Source organism: Pyxicephalus adspersus, chromosome 2 (assembly GCF_032062135.1).
Source record: "Pyxicephalus adspersus chromosome 2, UCB_Pads_2.0, whole genome shotgun sequence".
Classification (NCBI taxonomy): Eukaryota; Metazoa; Chordata; class Amphibia; order Anura; family Pyxicephalidae; genus Pyxicephalus; species Pyxicephalus adspersus.
Window position 1 is genome coordinate 29536151 of NC_092859.1, and position 24483 is coordinate 29560633.

The following is a 24483-nucleotide window of genomic DNA, read 5'->3' on the forward strand; positions in this document are numbered from 1 at the left end:
TTACTACCATTGAAGCACATTGACCTGGAAGATTCTGAACCAGGGAATGTTTCAGCTAATGTCAGATCCACTTATTAATAATTAGACCCCCATTTCTTTCATTACTATTACCTGGTCTTCCCGTCAATACTACATTTTCTGTCCTCAGGTGACAACGCTTAATCACTTTCTGTATCTATCGAGTAGCAGTTTCGTCACCCTAAACTGTTCTCTATAATTTGGAGTACAACTTGCCCTCCTTGTTTCCATTCAATTGGAGGGGGGTCTTTGTACCCAAATATAAGAGTTATTAAGGCCAAAATTAATGTTTACGTTTTCAGTTTGGTTAATAGGAAGTTATAGGGATACAAATTTCTGGTAGGTTTGATAGGATTTTTCATCAGCAGAAAATGTACTTATGTTGGAAAAAGGAAAAGCAATGCAGCTATAACATCTTGTGGTTTGTGCTTTGGAATGCCATTCTAAGTGAATACCCTGCAATACCTTGAACAAAGTGAGTTGTCTGAATCAGCCCTGTACTAGAAAAGGGCACTGGGGCATGAAGGAATCCTGCATGCAGTGGGCCCAAGAGAAGGTTCATGAACTTGCACTATCCATGCACTTTCGTGAATAGGCTCAAAGCTATTAAAGAGAACCTTTCTCTTGTCTGCAGATGCATGAAAATTTACATCAAGACATGTAAGATCTAATCAATATTGTCCATACTAACCCATCATAGCACAAATCTCATATATGAATGTTATGATACCTGGGTAGCTTAATCAACCTCAGATAATAGAATGTGCATTCTCATATCTGTGTTTCATGTCATACGGATCATCCTTTATAAAACGAGTATTTCCTGAGCCTCAGCGGAGTCTGTAAATGTCAGTGTCAATTTTTGCTTCGTGACACTTTGAGATTGATGTTTTTATCTCCATTATATACAATCTATACTTTTTTGGCAAGCTCAAAGCTAGTCATTGAAGACTTCGGGCATACGTAAGGCTCTTTTGTCAGTGAGAGTGCATTAATTTTTCATCCAATATGGTAAATAAGCCACAATTAACCTGTGGCCCTCCAACCACTTAGGAACTACAAGATTCAACATCTCCAGACCTCAGGCTTGGCATTGAGTATCATGCCTAATGCAATGAGACTATCAACCATTGGTTCCTGTGGTTCTGAACTTGGGCTCTGCCAACGATTACTATCGGAAATTTGAGGCAAAATACAATTTTATTGGCTAAATCTCCCATTTTTGACTAATTGGAAGTTATTTTAAACACAAATAAGATTTATAAAATATAGTCACATAGCCATAATAAAGTTTATTTCTTACAGTTAAGCTGTATGTTGAGTTTAAAAAAGGTAGGACTTTCTGAAAATGTTTTAGAAAATGCAAGTTCAGTTTTATGGCAAAAGGAGAACATATCATTTATTTTGCACAAAAATTCTAAAATCTAACCTTAATATATAAACATATTCACTAATGGTGTTTCTTGTAGTGTGTTGGTATTACCCAAACTGTTACAGTTGTCACTTTTACAGGAATAGAGGAAAAATCAATAGGGACATTTGCAAGCAAAAAAAGAACCATCAGAGGTTTAAGCCATTGCTTACTCAGTATAAACCAACATAAAAAGTTTTGATTCTAATATATTTTACCTTATTATCTCTGAATCCTTAGGAAAATCCCATTGAAATAAATGTTCAAAAATTAGGTGAGCCCAAACCCTGGCAAAGACATCTGTGCTCCAAATAAGTTGGAAAGTTTTTGTCAGTGTAAACTGCCCCGTCTTATATATATCTCAGTAAGCTGGAACAAAGAGTGACAATTTATTTCTTGCAGCCCTGGCATAATCCCATTTCCTTGACTCTCCGAGCTCTTGTTGGTGGACTGAACAAGAATGAATGTTCCAATTTGTGACTGGGACGGCTGTCCCCCGCTGCAGCCTCAGGTTTTTCTCTATGCCTGTATATATCTGCCACACAGACAATGCCAAAGGCATCTGGGTTTACGATAGCTACATTTGTTACCAAACCTACTGGATTTTCATAGCGCACTTTATTTATGGATAATTAAATGAATCATTTCTATAATGTCTTCAGATCTGATAAACTTGTAGAGTAAAATGAATGAATATAGTGAGATTGTCAGGGTTAGTTAAAGGTATGCTGCAGTCATATATGAACATTTTTCATTTAAACTCACTCAGTGGAAATAACAACCATGGCCTGACTCAGATTTTTATCCCTGATATACATCTTGTGGAACTGACTGCCTTGCTCACTAAATTCTTATAGCATCTGCTATCCTGATCTACTAAACTGCCATAAACATTTTTTAGAAGTATTCACCGGTTTGCAGCCATGTTCTTACTTTGAACTGCAGCTCACATATGACATAGTATTCTGCTGTTAAGACATAATAGGGTTATATTACTAAATGAATATTGGCTGTTTATTTATCAAGAAGAATTATCTTCTTGTAAGGGATCTGTGGACCACCAAAGAGAAAAAAAAAAAGAGTGGGTACGCGTGGCCACGCCGGAAAAAAAGTGGGGTCACGGCATTCCCACCCATGCCCACCCCACTACACCCCTGGATATATCACATCTAGGTAACCATCTAATCATGTGGAAGCAAAATTCCGGGTTTGTTTCTTTGCACTTGATTGGGCTTTCCTTGCAAAGTGAATTTTTACCATATTCATGGAGCTATGTAAATTATCCCTTGAAAGGTGAAAAAGGTTAAGTGAATAGTGTTATTTCTTTTAGTAAATTAGCCCCAATAAACCAACCCAACCCCAAAAGGCATTAAAAAAAAACAGGGCTGATTTCAAACATCCAACGTTTCCATCCTGTTTTAAGATCCTTGCACATGATTGGGTATTCTTTGCATTTTTACCACATTTACTAAGCTAAGTAAATTATTCCTTGCAAGATGATAACTCCCCTTGGTAGGTAAACAGTTTAAATTCCTTTAGTAAATCAGTCCAAATCAATTTATCATACATCAAAACTAAATGCAAAATCGGCTTAGTTTGGCTTAGCAACCAATCATTACTATAGCCATCTTCCATAGCCCTGGGCCCAAACCTGCTAAAAGATATAAAGGTTGATTTACTACAATATAATAACTGCAATATAATCTGTTCACATAATAAAGAGAACTATATCCTTGCAAGTAAATGCAATGATACTCTACTGACTTCATCTATCCAATCACATGCAAGGAAAAATACCATTTTTTTTAAATTTCCTTCCACGTGATTGGGTATTCTTTGCATTTTACCATAATTACAAAGCTAAGTAAACTTATCCTTGCAGGGTGATAATTAGCCTTGACAAGTGAACAGCCTAAATTTGTTTAGTAAATTGACCCCAAAGTATTACCTTAGTTAAAAGCTTTGGAGCAGGAATAACTAAATATTACACTTTAGGGATTGGAGTGCTAAAATAAAGGTGCCTATTAGGAAAACTTCCCCAGTAATGCAGCTTTAAATGTTCCTATATTTAGGTGCACCTTCTACCCTACCCACCTTTTACCTTTCTTAAAATTCATGTATTCTAGGGCTATAGGACTACATCATAAGTGCCAAAACTTTTCCTTTTTCTTTGTTGGGCACTGCATTATAACAAGTCAGTGCCTCCATCCCAGGAGGTCCTCCGATTGGTTGTTGCTAGCTGCCAATTAGAATCAGCTGGTGGGTTCTGTGTGCATTGCCTGACCCCCAGATCAGAGTGATTGACTTGCTGCTGTGCAGTGCCAGAATGCTGGAGGTTTTACTGCATGTAATACAGCAGCTATTTGCTACACAGACATTATGAAGAAGTGAAAGGAAACAGATGCATTTGTTCTTTTTCTGATGCCCATGGTTGTGGTTTTGTTATGTGAAAATTTTATATTCAATCAGGAAAGTATCTGTTCCCTAGGGTGGACCTTTCAATAATTGAATAGCAGTGCAATAGAAGACTCTACATGAGTGCTGGGTATCTTTCCACCATATTTCCTTAAAAGACATTTGGCAAAAAAAATATGATTTTTATGTTAAGAACATATAAACTAGGTAAAGTAGGATTAAAAATTTCAGGTATTAATTACCTGGAGATGTACTTACTCTGACAATAAAATCTTCTGCCTTTTTTTCTCCAGAAACATCATCACCCCTTATGTCCTGGATTTGGATGTGAATTGGATGTACACATAAAAATGGCTTTTTTTTGGCATATTTCAACAAACATTAGATCTTTATTCAAACAACATAAGGATAAGGGTGATATACTTGAAAAGAAGGACAAACAAAATTGACATCTTGTATTCATTGTTACCCAAAATTAAAAAATGCAGTTTTGTCATGTAAAAAATCAAAAATACCAATATATACTTAATTAAAGCTTGAGCCTTCCCGAACAATGAACTGTGTACTTATGAGTCAATGACTGAGTTGTTGTCCACTGTAATAGTAGACATATTTGGTGTAAACTAAATATATAATTTCATTAGAAGATCCCCATGCCAACTTTAAAGCATGGTGATGGAAATGTCATAGTTGGGTGTGCTTTGCTTTATTAGGGACTGGTCAGCTTGCAGTCATTAAATCAACCATGGAAATGTGCATTATAAAAAAGTATGCTTGATGAGAGTAGGAGGTGAAAGTTGAAGTTAAAGTGGAAATGGTCTTTACCAAAAAAATGATTTAACACTCACAAGCAAATCTAACAAGGAATGGCTCAGTGAGAAGATATTGAAGGTTATGGATGGCCTGAATCGAATGCCATTAAAATATTTTAGAGGATATGAAATCACAGATTATTGGAAGGAACCCACAAATATCTTATAGCTGAATGAATTTTGCATGTAAAAGGATAACAAAATCACAGTCAATATCAGTAAATGTGTGCAATATGCCTACGGGACAATACTCTGCTAACAGAGTCAATAGCAACTCATTGGGCAATCGGCGTTCTTACTTCCACCACTACATATATTGATTTTTCTTGAATAAATTTATAAAAGGGTATTTTTGTTCAAGTATATCACCATTATGTGTAGGCCCCACTGCAACGTGGTAAAAAAAAGTTAGTGATTTCCATGGGGTGTATATACATTTTTTAACACATCTAAATCCTAGAGTATGTACAGCTCTTTTATTGTTTCCACAAATGTAAGACATTGGTCACCCCCTGCTACAATCTCCCAGAAAATTATAATGTCGCAGTTCAATCACTGGGAGAACGGAGACCAGGGAAATGCTTCTTCTTGCTGCAGCAGACCGATGACATCATCTCATCCTAGGCAAAGTCATTAGACTGCAGCGCAAGGGCAGCTTTCTGTTGGGAAATGGTAAGCTTTTTTGAAAAATGGTACTCTTGCTTTATAAAGCGATATGTCAGGAATTTACTTATGCAGACTTGAAAAGTTACCAAAAGGTTTACATTAAATCAGTCAATACACAAGCTGATAAGCAGATCTGTCTCACCCCTATAGCCAACATAGGCAGTGTGACTGATTGCCCGTGTTAGATGTTAGAGAGCCAGCATCGCTTTATTATGCTTTGACATTTTTTAAAATATCTTGGCAAGGAAATCAGCTGGACATTACTACACGTGCCCAGGCTGATCTTTCTTATATTGTGATGTAAAACTGGAGGATGATGCCTGTAATGTTGTATGTGATGGAATATTTATAAGGTAACCAGACAGAGAGAAAGGGTCCTTATGAAAAATGCATATTGCTGGTTGGTATATGTTTGTAAAGAGGCTGAACGCATATACTGAGCATCACATGACAAGCACACAACCACATTGTGTAGCTTTGCAGCTACACAATGATTTTATACATCAATTGTGACATTGGGGTAGACACCAAGACTTGTGGATAAGGGCAGCAGAAAAGGATTACAAATATGATTACAAATATGGAAATGGGCAGCCTATTTATTTTTGAAGTGAATCAGAATCGGATTAGTGGAAGGCATGACACCTGATATGCACTTATTTATATGCATATTAGGTTCCACATAGGGCAGCACGGTGGCCTTTGCAGCACTGGGTCCCAGGTTCGAATCCCAGCCAGGACACTATCTGCATGGAGTTTGCAGGTTCTCCCCATGACTGGATGAGTTTCCACTGGGTACTCCGGTTTCCTCCCACAAACCAAAAAACTTGCACTTATGTTAATTAGATTCCTCCCAATGTATGGTAGGGACATTAGATTATAAGCTCCCTTGAGGGACAGGTAGTGACATACCTATGGACTTTGTAAAGCGCTGTATAATATGTTGGTTCTATATAAAAGCTGTGCAATAATAATAATGTCTTACAGCACTGGGTTTAATTATCACAAAGGACAATATCTGCATGACAGTTGTATGATGTGCAATGCATACCAGTACATTGGTAGGTTAATGTTAATATAAAAATGAATGACATTTAAACATTCTTTATTTGGAAATATAAATTACAAAAATACAAGCGAAAAATATAAACAATAATTTACACATAATATATGGTAGGTAAGTAATACAAAATAAGAAATGTAGAAAACAGTAAAAAATAAAATGAATTTTTTTTATATGAACAATGAACAGTATCTAGTACCAACAAGAAAGATTGATACCCACATAACAAGTGAAACTACTTTTTTTTAAAACATTCTTTATTTAGAAATATAACTTACAAAAATACAAGCAGAAAATAAAAGCAATAATATACACATATTTTAGGTAATACAAAATAAGTAGAAAACAGTAAAAATTAAAAAGTTTTTATATGAACTATAAACATGAATGACATTTAATTAGCTAAGCTCTGTGCATTATAAATTAACACCTTCTAAAAAAAATATGTTTTCCCCATTTGTCATCCTTTGTTGTATTTCAGTGCTGTTGAGCTCTTGCAGCCACTTTGCATTAGCTTTTTGTGTACACATACTCCTGTAATGGCTGCATGGAATTTTACAGCCACATTTGTGGGTTTCCTGATAGTGACAACTGTGGACCATGCCTGTGTAATGTATTTAAATGGGCACTTTTTATTAGAAGACCCTGTGCAAGAGAGACAAAAGAGCATCACAACAGGAAGACAAGGACACAACATTATAAATTATAATTACTTTTGAAATTACATTACCATGTTATATGATAAAGCCTAATGAGATTTTATTGATTGATTGATATACTTTAATTGGCTTCACCCGTAATTGGTCCCGTGTATGACTGCTGTATGAGTATTTAGATTGTCAGTTCTGTCAAGTGACTGTAAACCACTCTATATAAATTAATAGGATACATATTATGCACAAATAAATCTGCCTGGTAAAGGTTAATCCTGTATGTTCACTTGCGAAAAAGTAGTAGAGCAGCTTATCTCCCAAGTTTTTGAGTGTGGAAAGATAAAGATCTTTTAATGCAGATATATATTAAGGCAAATGACAAGCCCTTGCTACACCTCTCATGCAAGAACATAAAGAATTCATGAGTGCAAGACAAATTTTCCCGAATTTACAATTGCCTGTATTCATCAACATCAGCAAAATGAAAAAAGAAAAAAAAGATACTATAAAAATGCAACATTGTTTTTAAACACTGTCTTTGCTTTGTAAAACAAACAATGCAATCATTTAGGGGCTGATTGTGGTAAGGTCTAAAACAGCCATTTACAACCAGCTTTCTGTGTAACTTCCAGTGGCTGATGATGTCTGTATAGTTCTGGTAGAGCCAGCTTTATCACTCCTAATGATGTTTTTGTGTCTATAAAGGTAGTATTTTACCCACCACTGTAAGGTCACCAATTTAAGAAGCTTTTTCCCTATTGATGTCTAAAAAAATTGGTTTTAGTAGGGGATCCTGAAGACCAGACAGTTATTTCAAAGCTTACTCAAAGGATTAAAAAGAGGTCTAAACCATAATAATTGGATGTTAATAACACAGATCAACAAAAAAACAGTTTTGATAATCATCAGAAACCACAGCAATCTTTCCTAAATCAGTTTTTCAAGCAGATTTTAGATCGGTTTTCTGTTTTTCCCTAACATGTACAGTTCCATAGTTATGAGTACTATTATAGTTAACATTGTACTTGCATGTATTTTGTACTAAAACGTAAGCACCATTGAGATGAATGTTAATACATCTTCAGTGTAGTAAAATAAGGCACACTGTGGTATAGATCTCGCGGATAGATTGTCGCGGTACAGCATCTAGCAGTAGTCAGCCATCATGCTTTCATTCTGGAAACCTTGGTAGCGCTGCTCCATCAACTGAATGTCCTGGTGAAAACGTTCTCCTTGTTCGTCACTCACCATAGCAAGATTTTCCGGGAGGAATTGTAGATGTGAGTACAAGATTATTATTCTTAATGACATGTGACAACCCAGTTTCTGGTATAAATGAAGCAGATTCTGAACTTCTTCCATGTATGCAGGAGACTTATGGTTGCCCAGGAAATTTTCACACAGCCAGTTGAATGCATCCCAAGCTTCTAGCTCAGCTGCTGAGAGAGATTGTTTGAAAACATCATCCTGCAAAACAGACTTGATCTGGGGCCCTAAAAATATCCCTTTCTTCATTTTTGCAGTGCTTATGTTTGGAAACTTCTCAACAAGGTACTGAAAACCCATGGTGTTTGATCGACCCATGCCCATTACAAGGCTCTTCATCAAGCTTAACCTTAAATGAAGAGGTGGCAGAAATATTTTATGTGGATCAACCAGAGGCAGAAACAACTAGCTTGTTCCAGGCTTATAGGTATCTCTTGGTAGCCAATCACGCTTCACATATTGGTCTCCCGTAGATCAGCTGTCCCACAAGGCATAGGAAACAGCAATATTTTTTTGAATCCTTGCATTCCCATCAGCAAGCCAATGACCTTTAGATCCCCACAGATGTTCCACTGGTGTGTTTTACACTGGATTGCTTCAAGTAGTAACTTCATGTCGTCATAGGACTTCTTTAGGTTATCGGAATGGGCAATCGGTAAACTTAGTTTGGAAATACAATTATGCAGTAAGACTGCTTTCAAGCTTCCTTTAGAGGAATCAATGAAGATACGCCATTCAGATGGAAGATGTTCTTGTGACAAACTGTTAAAGAGTGCATTTATATCATGACAGTAGCACAGTGAGCCATCACTAGTAAAGAACGTTGTCAAGTTATGATTTAGTTTTCTGTAGAGAGTTAGAATTACACCATTTGCAAGCAAGTGCTTCTGTTTAAGCCTTGAAGCAAGAGGTTCTGCTTTGTCTTTGGAGAGATTTAGATCACAAACAAGATCATTCAGCTCTACTTGGGTAAAGGTCTCTGGTTCTGAATCTTCATCGGCCAAGTAGTCAGGATCAGGTGATCCGGGGATGTAACTGGCTGCAACTCCAGCCCATTCCTCATCACCTTCTACAGAAGCAAGTCCATCATGTGGCGGTACCAGAACTGGCAATGAATCATCATGGGGAACAGGCCTAATTGCAGAATCGAGACTGGTGATATACAATTTTGTGCTTAGTTTTACCCGAGAATCCACTTTTGTTGACGTGGTAAAAATAGCAGTCGATTAGATGGTCTCGTGGTTCTCTCCACACCGTCGGGATTGCAAATGGCGTTGCTGCTTTACGCCGATTTAGCCATTCACGCAGTCTGTTGGTACAACTGGTACAGATGACATGTGGAGCCCCAGATTTTTCCTGGTCACCAAGCGGACAGCTGAAATATAATTTACAAATATTTTTAAGTTCTGTGGTAATTTGGTGGCATTGTGCTTTTATTGTGAATGAGCCACACACGTAACAGAAACTGGATCAACCAATTTCTAGGCATGATGACAAATGAAATCAATCGCAGTTAGTGCGGTCTCACCTTAAAAAAAGAAAATTGTTGTTAAATGTTGCAATATGTTAAGGCTATTTATAACAAACTTCACACAGTATATAATTAGTTGCATCACAAAAACTAGAGGAAAACTCAACACAGATTTGAAATCCGCATTAAAAATACTACAAAGCCCACCTAAAATTATATCTGATGAAAATGACATGTTGACCTGTGTAACCTTAGAAATCTAAAGAATAAATAAAAACATATGTATGTAAAAGCAGGGATAGATAGATTGGGTTCCAAAAGAGGGACAATCGCTTAGTAGGCTTTTTTAAAATCTAAAATAAAATTTGCAAGCATCCCTTGGTTTCCTTGCAATATAAAGCCTGGAGTAGCATATTTACTCTTCTGTATAACACAAATTCATCCTGCTGGTGTTACTGCTACAGGAATGGGTGTTGTTCAGCTTTAAGGAACTGTATAAGACATTAGCCTCACGTTGCATGAGTGACGTCATCTGTTCTTGGCTGAAGCCTTTCTGTATTCTGTCTCTGGTTTCCAACCAAGGCTGCAGGCTGACTGTATGCACAAGGCACAGATTCCCAGGTGAACTGATCAACTGCCTTTTTCTTTATTCCTATTAATTGCAGAATGCTGATCTCACAGTAATTGCATTTCAGACAGCTACTGTGCTTAATTATGGATATTTCAGTGCTGCTGATCTAAATTAGATGCAGATTTGCACTTCCTCTGTGCTGCATGCATTTTTTTTTTCTCATTTTGTTGATGTTTAATGTTTGCCTGAATGTTGGTTTAGCTGTATTTAGTCCAGATCAAGCTCTGTGGTGTTCACCTTGTTTAAAGCAACAAGGATAAAAATCAAGATTGCTAAGCCCTATCTTTCTCCACTGCTTGATCTGATCTAGGATGTATTGTTGCTGAGACTGGGAGGATAAGATAAGATCTTGGATTATTTGGCAGCATGAACCAGGCTGCAATCCTAAACCCTATTTAAATAAAGCTTTCAGGCACCCTTTAGTAGCTGGCAGAGGGTGTTGATACAGCTATTTGCCTTTAAAGAGACTGATAAGGCTGTTAGATTGAATGCTGCTGTCCATGGTGCTGAAATCTTTCCCTCCTCTCTCTCTCTCTCTCTCTCTCTCTCTCTCCTCCTCCACCCCCACCACCTCACCTTCCATTTCAGAGGAGACCAAGAGGAGCATTTCAGAGGATGAGACATAGGAATACAAGAGTAAAGAAATCTTTCAGCTGATGATTATATGCTTGCTGACAGTCAACACCTAGAGCAGTGAATGGAAGAACAGGGTGGAATCTCAAGGTTTGATGTACATGTTGTGAAACAAAGGAACAGTCTGCTTGCCCACAGGGAGATTGCTTCCAGAGACACAACAGGGAGTCTAAATTGCTTTGCTGAGGGCGATCTAGCCCTGTGTAGCTAGACACCCAACGCCGCACATGGTTTGACCAATGCTGGGAGGTAAGTGCACCATATTTTTCGCAAAGAGGACACGGTGGGGGTTCACATTTCATTTGGATATCCCATCTGCTTTGCTCAAGTTCCATCTCCTGTTCCCTTAAGGAGACTGTTTACAGGCAACCTGCTGTCAACATAACATTGAGGCCATCAGACTGAAAAAGAAAGGTGGCTTGATCAACCATGATTCACTTTCTGAGCAAGGTACTTCATTTTGGAGGTCAGTTGGTAGGCTGAAGTGAGAAGACATTGCCATTTGCTTTTTTATTGTATGAGGAGTTGGGTTCAAACTAATGACTTACCAGCTACTGACATTAAACAGAACTGTTAAATGGATTGGATTTTATGAACGTCAAGGTTTGAACGCAATTCTCTTGGTTACCACAGCAGAGCCTGTGGGTTCTGTCTGGCCTCCAGCACAAAGACTACCATCCTTTGAGAAAATGTTGATGGCCGTGTGAGAAGGAGGATGGCTGCTGGAAGATTACTCCTATATGCTGGACTGTCCCTAGCCCTGTGTGCCCTGGGCATGCTAGCTGTAGCAATCTGCTCTGACCATTGGTATGAGACAGATGCCAGACGGCACCGGGAAAGGTGCAAAGGCTTCACAAATAGAAGAATTGACCCAGGCTTCATTTATAACTCCAACAACAATCTTCCACTGAGGGCTAGCAGGTCGAAACTGGACCGCTGGGAAGGCAAGTTACTTCTAGCCAGGAACAGGAGGCAGCTTTTTGCAATGAGTGCTGCCGACGAGTGCAATAGACAATATAATTCCACCAACATGGGCCTGTGGAGGAAATGCCACCGGCTGGGCTTCGATCAAGACATAGAAGATATAATTGCCAAAGGTAAGATACGAAATGTATGCCCGGGGTTACAATAGGAATATTGCATCACTGCATATATTCAAATTGTAGGAATACTGTAATATGTTGCCATTGTGTTCCATGTATTAGTGTAAAAACAGATCAGATCCGATTATTTGAGATTATTTGATTGGTTACTTTTTGACAAATTTGCCTTTGGAACCAAAACCCGTTCTGTTATATGCTCTTTGGATTCTGCAGTCAACTTGTTACATATTAAGAATGGTAGGAATGCATTATCTTGGGTTTTGGCCTTCACCAACTGGTGGAGCAGAATAGATTGCGCTGCATATATTTTTGGTTAGACTTTGACATACTCTGTAGTATGGTGTAAACATGCAGACTGATGAAGTGGGAGGCAGAAATGATTTACCAAGCCATCATTTTGGTTCTCACACTTGAATTTACAGGGCAACAATGCATGGGGGTGTTTGATCTTCTCAGTTTTCCGAAATGGTTTAAAGTCATGCTATATTTATTTGTAGGTTGATCTATATTGAAAATAGATGGTGTTTGTAGGATTCAAGACCTGGTTTTGACCAAAGTTGATAGCACACAAGTTGGAACTTTCTGTTCCAATGCAACTATTAGTTACACTATCATCATTCATACTTATTTAAATAGCAATGGAAGAATCACCTAGATTAATGAACAATCTTTTCATTACATTCTTTCATAAATTGTTGATTCTACCAATATATCCTCTTTCGTGGATCTGCTAAAGATTACTGCATATCTGATAAAGGCAAGGCCCAAAAACAAACAAAGGGTCCTGTTGACCCTATTTGGGGTTCTAGAACACAGCTCAAAGGCTGATTACCTCTGGTTGATGGTTAAAATGGTAATGTGCCACTAAAAAGAATTTTACTATACATTTCATATTAATAGGATTTTACTAGCATCAATGGATAACTATGCAATAGTTTAGAAGAATTTGCAGACTACAGTAGACTATTTACTTATAAATATCTATACATCAAGTTTTAGGAGGGACAGCTGAGGAATAAAGGATTTTTTGTCAAGAAGGACTAAGAGCTATGCGATAAGTGATATGTTATACATTATAAAGGTTTCATTTTTTTTACTCAGGTTCTACATGTCTCTGAATCGCCTTCACATAAAATAATGCATGTTTTATGTTTATTGGTTTTTGTTTAGTTTGCCATGGTTCATAAATTATCCTTGCGGTTCCTCTGAGTTTATTCATCCCAATTCACTGGTCTGTGGTTATCAAAGGGTCCATTTTTTTATTTTTCCGGAACTATTGTAGTGTAACATATTACTGTTTTACAGTATGCAGTTTCTTTTAGGCATGTAAACATTAGGCAAATGACTTCCCCATCTCCTTCTAAAACATTTTTCATTAAAGGACTGTGTTTATTGGTACCCTTTACCTTGGCTGGTAAATTCTAGAGTTTTAGTGTTTGAAGTAACAGCCAATATCACAACAATGGCCCTGAATTAAATCAAGCTCTCCAAGGCTGGAGAGGATACACTTTCATCAGTGAAGCTGGGTGATCTAGCAAACCTGGGATAGATTTCTTAAAAGTAAATTGCTTTTTTTAGCAAATGTTTTCAATCCTGGACCAGATCCATTTCAGGTTTGCTGTTTGAAAATCTGCTTTTTCAGTATTTGGCCACCAGTCATCAGCAGATTTTTTGGGACTGGGAAGATATTCAACAACTGAAGGTAAAACTAGCTAAATATGGGATATTCACTATAAAGCAGAACTTAAAAAATGCGAACAGACATGCTTTGTCTTTTCTGTAGTAAAACAAACATACCTGCCTGTTCTCTGGCTTCTTGCAATATAGACTAAGCTTTGGTGCCTGGTGAATCAAGATAGTCAAAAGACCGGAATGCCGAGAAAAAATCTGGCAACAATGTTGGGGGTGATGGAGTCAGACTTGGTTCCCATTTAAATTAATATAGGTTTTTACGCGTTTCTATGAAATATTTATTTTTTCTGGGCCTGATACTTTGTCAAAGGTCACTTAAAGTCAAACTCTAGACCTCGAATGCTGTTTCCTAGTTCCTAAAATGAGCTTGTAAGTACTTAATAAACAGAGTTCTGTAGTTGTCAAAAGAAAACCTCTCAAAAGAAATGTGGTGGAACATATCCCCGACTATGTGGCCTTTATGATTCCTAAGGTCTGTGCATCACAATCAACAAAAATTACTTCTCTAGCTGCATTAACATATTAGGATTATATCAGATGTTTGTTTTGGGGTTTAGATTTATTTTAAAGTAATTATTTCACCAAAACAGTGGGGATGGACATCCACTGGACCCTTACAGAGATTTACCACTTCCTGTGCTGCTAACAACTACATTCAGGAAGTGAGAAAAAATAATTGAAGGTAACAAAGATAGAAATAAAACCTTATTATTATAATTATTATTATTTTACTGTTACTATTTTTAATAGAGTTGGGAAAGACTACTGTTTCTTTGTTGTAGTTTTCTTCGCACTTCTTGTCTTGTAAAACTGTTGCCAGAAGTGAAATTGGGGTAAATCTCTCTAATGGTGCCCCAGATATTTGTTAAAATTTGACATAAATTCCAATCCCTCTACTAAAATAGGATTTTGATGTGACATGCACTTTAATGACCTCTTTTTCCAAATATGCCAGTTTTCTAGCTGTAATTTTGGTTTCTGGGCAATTGGTGTATTTTCCCAAAACAAATATGCAAATGCATACATTTCTAAAACTTGTATTCAGTGACTCAGAAATGACTAAAGCCAGTGTGTCAGAATAACAACAGGCAGTCAGCTATTTTAGAAGGCGTTCAGTAATGGCCACTCACATACCTCTCTCTGACAAGCTTACTTCACTATAGGATTGTCTTATGTCGTGAACATTTTGTGCTTACATTTCTTGGGTTGAAGCTCTCACACCAAAACCAACTAAGCCAATTTTCAGGAAAATGATCGTACTACAACAGGGGTGCCCAACTGGTAGATCGCAAAGGCAATGCGAGTAGATCGCGGAGCCCTGCCTTTCAAAATAAACTCTACAGAACACAGGAGTTATTAAGTCCAAGTTTCTATTGTTGGTAGATCATTTTGACTTGGTCATTTTAAAAGTAGCTTGCAACCCAAAAATGTGTGGGCACCCCTGTACTACAATATAATGGGAAATAAAGTGATGATAGGCCTGACCTCTGCATAGCCTATTTTTCTAGCATGGTTAGAGCTGGATAACAGGGAGATGCAGCCTAGTAAATCAGAGATTAGTGTTGTTGCCTTTTTGTAAATTAACTGAAAGATTATTCTTTGGGATGAGTTTGAAACACAATAGGTGATGACTACAGTTGCCCCATTACCAACAAGACAAAAAAATTAAAGTTGAATAAACTGAAACGTAAAAAATTATGCTCCCTTGCCGAAACCGGCATTTTCAAATGTTCTGCTTCCAAATTTGGGATCGGGCAATGACATAACTCCCACACATACAGACAGGAGTTTTTTGATTCTTGGCAGCTATGTTGGGATTGATGTGCAAAGCAACAGGTTGACCCAGAACTTTCACAGGGCTTCCTCTCTTCTATGTAGAGAAAGGTTAATTCCAGTTTGTAGAGAAAGGTTATTTGTGGAAGCTGTCACCCATTTTTTGTGTTTTCTCAATTCCCACTCCCACAAAACACTTCTTTTGGGTATAATATGTTTAATTGCAGAAAATACCTTTTTCTATGCTTTCAGTCTTAGAAGTGAATGATGGAAAAGAGACAAAACCACAAGCATCCCGCTGCTCCCTACTTGATGCCCTTGACTACAACCTGGTATACCTTACCACATACCTGGCTTGCTTCTTATAACTGGAATTAATATTGGTGGCAAGTGGTGACTAATCAAATTAACTTGTCCAGGTCCTAAATGGTACATTTTCACATTTCTACATTTCCATTGAATTATGGCAGATATTAGAGGGGCGACGTTTTCAAAAGCTATAATGTCCAAGGCCAATACGTGGGAATTAGTTATGTTCCAGCACCCTGGCTATGAAGATAAGGTAGATGCAGAGCAGCCATTGTTTTAGTGAATAGAAACTTGTTCCATGGAAACCATAATAAAAACTAACAAACTGCAATGGAAAACATCAGGGTTAGTTACAGAATGCTGCACTTTTATTCTGATTCCTTGATCTTTGGGTAATCAACTATTTTGCTGCCGTTTTTTGGGGGGGGGGGGATCTCCAGTCATTTTTTGGCAGTTCTTAGATTCCAACCAGATCCTTATCTAGGCCAGGAAGGGGAGGGCAGAAAACATTTACCCCCCACCTTTCTGTACCAGATCTGACTGCAATGTTTTTACAAGGGGGAGAGGGCCATGTTACATCTTCAGATGGTGGGATTGAAGTAACTTCTGGGGACATTATCAACCTTTTTTTCAGTGTGTGTCTATGTTTTGATTTTTAAACACAAACAGCAGGCTGGAAAAGTGTCAGTTTTGAATTAAAGAGAAAGTTTTAGGCTAAAACATTTTTTAAGGAATTTGTGTATCTTCAATGTTGCCCTCAATACTGCATGAAAAGATTCTGCCCCTGCTACAGGGTGTTTATCAAGAACATTTTTACATTGGTACATATCCCCTATCTTAGTTCCGTGCTGCCTATGCCCTAACAGTAATTTGTGTATTAGCCAAAAAATTGGTGGGATTTAACTATGAGAAATTTTTTTATAGACTTCGATGGAGTTTGGTGCTAAATTTGGATTTTGTGGCAGTTTTGCTCATCATTATTTAGGGAGGGATAGATTATATTATTGCCTTTCTTTATCAATAAAGCTACTGATCACTATTATGTCAGAGCTGACAAGTGGTGAAAATGAAAAAGATGTCTTAATTACATAGTAATATTTTAATTTAAGCGTACCTGAACTCAAAGTTTTTACTTTAACCTCCCTAGCGGCTCATTTCTTTCTGATTTTATATGTCTAAAAGCAGTACATTGTTTTTCATGAAAACTTATTTTACAGTATAATATAATAGTATGAGTATAATAAAGTTTAAAACACAAAATCATGTAAAAACAATAAACTGAATAAATTAAAAAATCTATATATTTAAAAAAAATGTTTTAAATTTTTTAAATTTAAAAAAAAAAAAATACAAAATATAATTATACTAATATATATACAGAGAGGCACGTAGCCGTAAGAATTAGGCGCAGTGCCTACATGACCGGGTGCTGGGGCCTAGCCCAGAGCTTTTAAGGGGTTAAGAAAAAAGGTAGTGTTGCCAGAGGGGGCTGGGCTAGTGTACAACGTGGGAGAGGAGGAGATTAGGAATGGGAGATGTTAAAAGGGGCTGGACGATAGTGAGAGGCCCTCTTTTGGACAGAAAAAGTTTCCCACCCACCCTCCCTCTTATGTTTGGGTAGAGTTGAGAGGTGGGTTCGTTTTAGAGGTTGGGGTCTTGGAAGGCAGGGATTCAGTGTATTGAAAAGGGGTGGATTTTGGCAGGGGGGATCCCCTTTGGTGGGGTCTCCCCTTTATGGTGAACGGATGATTATGGCTCCTGAAGGCAGTGCTGGGCAGCTAGGGGCCAAGGTGGAGATGTTGGAAGGGTTCAATTCTTGTTGGGTGGGATTTTGCCTTCTGAGACCTGCAGCTTGGTTGTTTGGGTGTATAATTGGGAGTTTGATAACATTATGGATACTGTTGTAATGGTTATGTATTATTAAAAGGGGAATTAAGTTGTTGGTTCATTAAGCTATATTCAATGTAATATGTTAACATTATATAATCCCGTTTAATAATAATAATTATATTAATAATGGAGTGTTATGTTAATTTATGTTAATGTATGCTTATCAAAGTGTAAAATGTAATTTATTTTGGCATTTATTTATTTGGATATTTGTTTATTAATTATTTGGAAAGTTAAACTTTATTTATTAGTGTTTTAAATAAACGGCTGCTTGCCAGCCAATTTAAATCCAAGATTTTGTGTTGGGGTATTTAATTGGGGGGAGTGGCTGGTATGCAGCGGGAGTTTGGTAGTAGAAGGTAGTCATGACAATGGTGTTTATAAGGGATGGGCTAGAAGGTCCGAGCTACCCGCGTCATGTAAAATAAATGTTCTTGAAAACAATGTACTGAATTTACCCTTATAAATCCAATGTATTGTGTTCAATACAGTTATTTTGTATTGAATGCAATACAAATGGATTTTGAATTTCCCGCCCCATCTTGCCGGCAGCGTACACATGCACCAACGTCAGCGGGAACTCCCCAGGGACTCATCAGGTGCAGAAGCTGGCCGGAGGAAGAAGAAAGAAGACGGAGATCGTGGCGCTCAAGACAGAATAGGAGCGCAATGCCTCCTGGGATACCCAGATGTCATGCATCCCAGGAGGCTTTTGGCTTTTTCCTGTGCACATGCCCTGTTCTCGGGCATGCGCAGAAGGAGCTCTTTCTTTAATGGGTGCAATCCACCCATTTTCCACATCTAAGTCACACAGTCTCGTGCCTGCGCAGTGCGGTATTTGGCGATGTATGAAGAAGGAACCAGGAAGAGGATGGCGGCGCCTGGTGCTTTGTTTGTGCCGGACCGAAGAAGAATGCCGAGACAACGCGGGACCCAAGCGAAGAAACCTCCCAATGGCCTGACGAATCTGTGGGATTGTGGGAGTTTAAGCAGTCTACGTGTCATAATTTGAAGATACATTTACCAAAAGGTAATATCTGGGATTTTACTGAAATCATTGTGGGCAAAATAATTCTGTTCATGCTTACTTTTGATTTTGGTACCCCTGCCAAATTTTTGACCCCCATTGCAGCAGCAACACAGCTGGATCAAAATTGCCTGTGATTGGCTGAGGAAAGGTAAACCCTGATGACAGCTCAAGCGTCATCAGGATTTTCTTTTCCCCAGCCAATCACAGAGTACTAGAGGTGAATGAATGGGGAGACTTGACCATTTAGCCTCTAGTGTCCGGGGATCCTATGGGACTCCTGTGTTCTTGGATAGAAAGTCTCTATCCAAGAACACATACAACTAGTAAAGAGCTGTCGACTCTGCTCCCCTGATTGCTCTTGCAATTCTACACAGTCCCAAAAAATAACCCAAATTTCCCCCTAATTTAATTTATTGGAGTTCGATTTCGAAGTTCGATCATCCGAACAATATTCCCCTATTCTATCAAATACCTGTCGAATCGAATAGTGAGATATTCGACCAACACTAATTACCACAGTCTAATGTCAATTTGGGGGGGCAACTAACTAACTGCATGATTTTGGAATGTAGTAGGAACCTGGACTACCCAGAGGCAACCCACGCAAACACGGGGAGAACATACAAACTCCACGCAGATAGTGTCCTGGCTGAGATTCGAACCTGGAACCTAGCGCTGCAAACACCTTCCTCTCTACTCTAGAAGTAGCTTGTCGTTTACAGATAGAACTTGGCAGAGCTAATATTTCTGTTTGTGTAACACTGCAGGCAGAATGCAGAGGAAATTACCAATTTATTAGATGTGTGGCAGGATTACCAGGTATGTATTGCATTTATAGAACAGATATAACAACACATTAATAGTATATTTAATAGACCAGAATGTGACTGTAGGTTCACTTCAAGAATTTACAGTCATTTTGTTATGTTTTATAAAATGTGTGCACTTCCATATTTTTAAATATTGAATTTACTGGAACCCCAACCTGATCACTTCTCTGATAGGCTGCTGAACGCCCCTGTAGGAACACAACTTCTACGTCTTCTACCTAAAGCCTCAGATGCCCTTAGTTTAAGTGGCATATTTTGATATTCATCAAACATTCACATTCACATTTAATTTAAAATACATGCACAGAAACATGCACCTGCAGTGAACATTTAGTGAATGTTGTACTTGCTGCCTTTTTATTTTAATATGCCCCTTAGAGTAAACCTGTCAGGAGAAATTGGGGCTCTGCCACTGCCTATCTCCTTTTGACACTACCAGCTGCCAAGCTGTCATTGGCTTCATTGCTTTTGGAGTCACTGAACTGGAACAAAAATGGAAATCAGAAAGTCAGAGTCAATTCCAAACTCCTGATCTGCATACTGGTTCTATGTCAGTGACTTGTTAAAAAAAGACAAAACATTAAAGTCATAAGATCAAGACATCATTCAGGGTCACTATCTATGTTCTATTAGCAGTCCTGGTCTCTGCAGTTTTTTTTGCTGTTCTCACAAATGTCAGGCACAGATAAGCCCCCTGCAGCTTCTCACTTTATGATTTGCTACAAACCTGCAATATTGCACATTGAGAGGAGATTGGGGAAATGCATCCTTCTGCTTGCAGCAGACTTGTACCATTTGCACATCCTAGACAAAGTCAATAGATCTGAAGGAAAGCTTTGTATTGAAAAGTAGAACTTTTTTTTGATAAAAGGATTCGCCGGTTTTTTTCCCTGGTCAGGTGCTTTTTTTTTTTCATGTAGACTTGTTATGTTACTGAAAGTTTGGATTTATTGACCACACAAGAGTTAGCAGCCTAGGAACTCTTGATAAAATATCTTATCTTGTGCATGTGAATGGTATCAAGCCATAACACTTTACTCCATCCCAAGCTGTTGAGGTATTTTTGTCCTCCTGATGTTTGGCAGTGCAGCAGACAGGCCAATCCTTCTAACAGGCACCATGAGAAAGGAAGCTTATTTTAGGAGTGTCACGGTGGAAGATCGATCGCTCTGACTCATACAGTAATTGGGATGTTGGTGAGAGATTGCCACATCCTTTATGCCAATTGCTGACAAGTTATACATTAACACAGACATTCTGTCCATTGCTACATCTAATGCCTACATGGAAATACCGGCGCTTGGGCTTCGTGCCAATTCATTTCCCACCGACAATGTGAAATATCGAGAGATGGGCGGTGTGACTAAAGCTGGCACCTTGCTATGATTTTCCATAAAGGACATGATTTATGGGCGAGACAAGAAAATGATAGCGGATGATTGTAATGGATTAACAAATTAAGAAAAGCATATACCCTGTTTACTGGAAGGATTTATTTTAATCATTGCATAAGTGTGCAGATAAAATATTTTATATAATAAATTCTTTACATATGGGAGTCAGAAGTTGCTGGGATCCTTTTATGTTCATTGGATTTAGGGTATGTGTGGCAATCTGATCACTGGAGACTGAGGCAATGCATCCTCCTGCTTGCAGCACACTGACAACATCATCTCGGCCTAGGCAAAGTCACTGGACTGGAGCTTAAAGGAGATGGAAAGTCAGAGATCTCGCATTTATAGGTATTAAAGAGCAGCTAGCACATGATAACAGATAAATATGTTTTGAAAAATTTGGGTTTTAAATTTGGGGGGAACACTTGAAATAACTTGTAGGTCTTCAGGGAACGCCTACTATCATTTCTGTATCCATAAATCATAATGCATTTGGGTGGTGATCAGTGGGAAGAATGTCACATATTGCTGGCCAGTGGAAAGAATGGCACCATTACAGATAACCAAAAAGATCATTGGTGTCACCTAACCTGACCTAAAGGGGGAATTCGTACCAATCTTTGGAGAAACCCTGGTCGAGGAGAACGGTAGAACTGTCAAACTTCTGCCTATAAGAAAACTACATGTCCCTTTATTGATTGCATTGTGTATTATAGGAATGTTTACTTTTGTAGTCTCAGCTTTCTACAACCCAACTGGGTGGCTACAAATGAAGACATTCTGAATGGAGCATGAGTTGTAGCCACAGACATTAAACATATGAAGTTCTACAACAGATATAAGGTGTTTTGGGGGACAGATAGCACATATTTTTTAGAACAAAAGGAGAAAGGAGGTCAATCATTATGACATAAAAATAGGAATGTTTAGTTTATGGCTTTAGTGACACTTTCTTAAAGTGGAACTTCTTTTAAAAAATGATATTGTTGCTGTTAAGTGTGACCTGTTTGAAAAGTATGAATGCAGAACTGTAAAGTTACTAATAGGTCCAATTTAAATTGGTTGGTTCATGGAGGTTGCAGTGTGGTTACCTGAAGCCACCCATAGAGTATGAATGGGGGTGATAGTGAGCACTTCAGTACGGTCTACTGGAAAATGATGAACCAGCACAGCAGGTGGGGAAGCCAAGCAGCTGGCAAGGTGCCAACCCCCAGCAACCAACCGCTGCTCTCACCACTTGTCTAAACAAGCCCCTATTTCATGGGAAAACATATCGATTTTTTACTTCTGATATATAAAACTAACATTCTTAATAGTGAGATATAGTTTAGTAAACTGACCCTGATGTGTACAAAAGTGGAAAAAACTACAGGTAAAGTGAGAACTCCAAAACAAAGTAAACAGATGAATAACACCCAGGAAAACAGTTTTATTGGCGAGTCTTGCACGGTGTTTATCCATCATTTATTCCTAAAAGCTTACTAAAAGGTGGAATTATAGCTCATGCCAACAGGCACGGAAGACAGCATCTGAAACCTTTCACAAACCTTTTGGTGAAATATTATTTTCTCGCATCTTTCCAGCAGTTAACACCAGGCCCCTGACAAGATCATTATGTATTGTTACGCATAATATTTTCCTGTTTTAATTCACGCTTGTGGAGTAACGCGTTTTCTCTGGAAGTCTGCGTCACAGCTCTTCTCACTTAGCGGACACTCTTAATGGTTTGTGTTGAGGGCCCTATGTAATGTGCGAGCGGGCAGATGAATCCTGTAAAAGACACATTAAACCATGTTGCCGTGACTTATTAGGTCCAACGTCTTTTAAAAGGCAGCGGTGGCTGAATGTTTAAATTTCATGCAATCGCATTTTTTTTCATTATTCACACAAAATGTGTGAATGTTTAGTATGTTGTTTTTTTCTGGTTCCCCTGACCCATCAACAGGCTACGGACATTTTGTCTAATGAGTTATATTAGACCCACGGGCATTGAGTCTCTGTTCATCTTTATGGAATGCAAGTCAGTGGGAGGGCCTGTGTATATTTGTAAAAACAGGAGATGACCCTATGTGATTTCCATATGGAATGCAGAACTTCCATTAAAATACTACAACCCAACGAATGAAAAGATCAAGTCAAAGTTAGTTGGGGAGGAGGGGAGGAATCATGCTGGATGTCTTTCAGACAGAAAATGAGGCTATTTTTGTTTTTTGGGTGGCACAGTGGCTCAGAGGTCAGCACTCTGCTCTTTGCAGCACTAAGTCCCAGGTACGAATCTCTGCCGGGACACTATCTGCATGATTCTCCTTGTATTTGCATCCTCCTCCTACATTCCAAAAAACATGCAGTTAGGTTAATTGGCTTCCCCCCCAACATTGACCTTAGACTATATTAAAGACATGACTATATTAGGGACATTAGATTGTGAGTCCCTTTGAGGGACAGCTAGTGACATGACTATGGACTTTGTACAGCGCCGCGTAATATGTTATTTGCTATATATAAGTACTGTGTAATAATTTGCTGCAGTTTCTAATGTACATTGTGTGAAGTTGACAGTGTGCAGTGACACCAAAAGAAAGCCATTTCATCACAAGAGAGGAGTTTGTACCTTTGTGCAAGACTGAAGAAAGAAGGCCAGAAGTCTGCTTTAACCTCCCTAGCTGTAACGAGTGTGACTCGTAATGAAAAATATTTCCTGAAAGTGGTAACCCTGAGTCACACTCAGGGTAGATAAACCAATGGGAAACCTATAGTAAATACAGTGCTTACCTGATCCGGCGGTGTCCCGCATTGTCCATTGCCGCGATCCCTGTCTTCTTTCTTCTTCCTCCGACGTCTTCTGCACACGATGAGTCACTTATGGAGTTCCCGGTGACGGTGGGGCGGGGTGGGAAATTCAAAATCTATTTGTATTGCATTCAATACAAAACTAAACTGTATTGAATGCAATACATTAGATTTATATGTGTAAAAGCAGTACACTGTTTTCAAGAACATTTATTTTACAGTATATATAATACTATGAGTATAATATTTATTTTTTTAAATTTAAAAAAATAAAAAAATATATATATATAATCTTTTTAATTTATTTAATGTATTATTTTTACATGATTTTGTGTTTTAAACTTTATTATACTCATACTATTAAATTTTACTGTAAAATAAATTTTCATGAAAAACAATGTACCTCTTTTAGACATATAAAACTGGAGAGAAATGTACCACTAGAGAGGTTAAAGGTAATATCATAAATGTAAACATAAAAATGAATGTAACCTGGAATGGATTTCTAAAAAATAATTTGCTATTGGCAAATAATTTTAGTCTTTGACCTGATCCATTCCATATTTACTGGATCACCCAGGTTCTCCTATGATAGTCTCTGGGCATCTCCAGGCTTGTTGAGCTTCAATAAAT

General features: G+C 38.1%; 1 protein-coding gene across 1 annotated transcript in view; it reads left to right on the top strand.

The window, feature by feature from the left end:
* The first annotated feature begins 10311 nt into the window (after positions 1-10311).
* The window catches only part of TMEM178B (transmembrane protein 178B), a 187013-nt gene continuing 172841 nt past the window's right edge, over positions 10312-24483 (top strand). The window contains exons 1-2 of the mRNA XM_072400203.1: positions 10312-10396; positions 10995-12136. Of these exons, the coding sequence (XP_072256304.1) occupies positions 11755-12136 (382 nt within the window). The 5' untranslated portion in view covers positions 10312-10396; positions 10995-11754. The remainder of the gene's footprint in view (positions 10397-10994; positions 12137-24483) is intronic.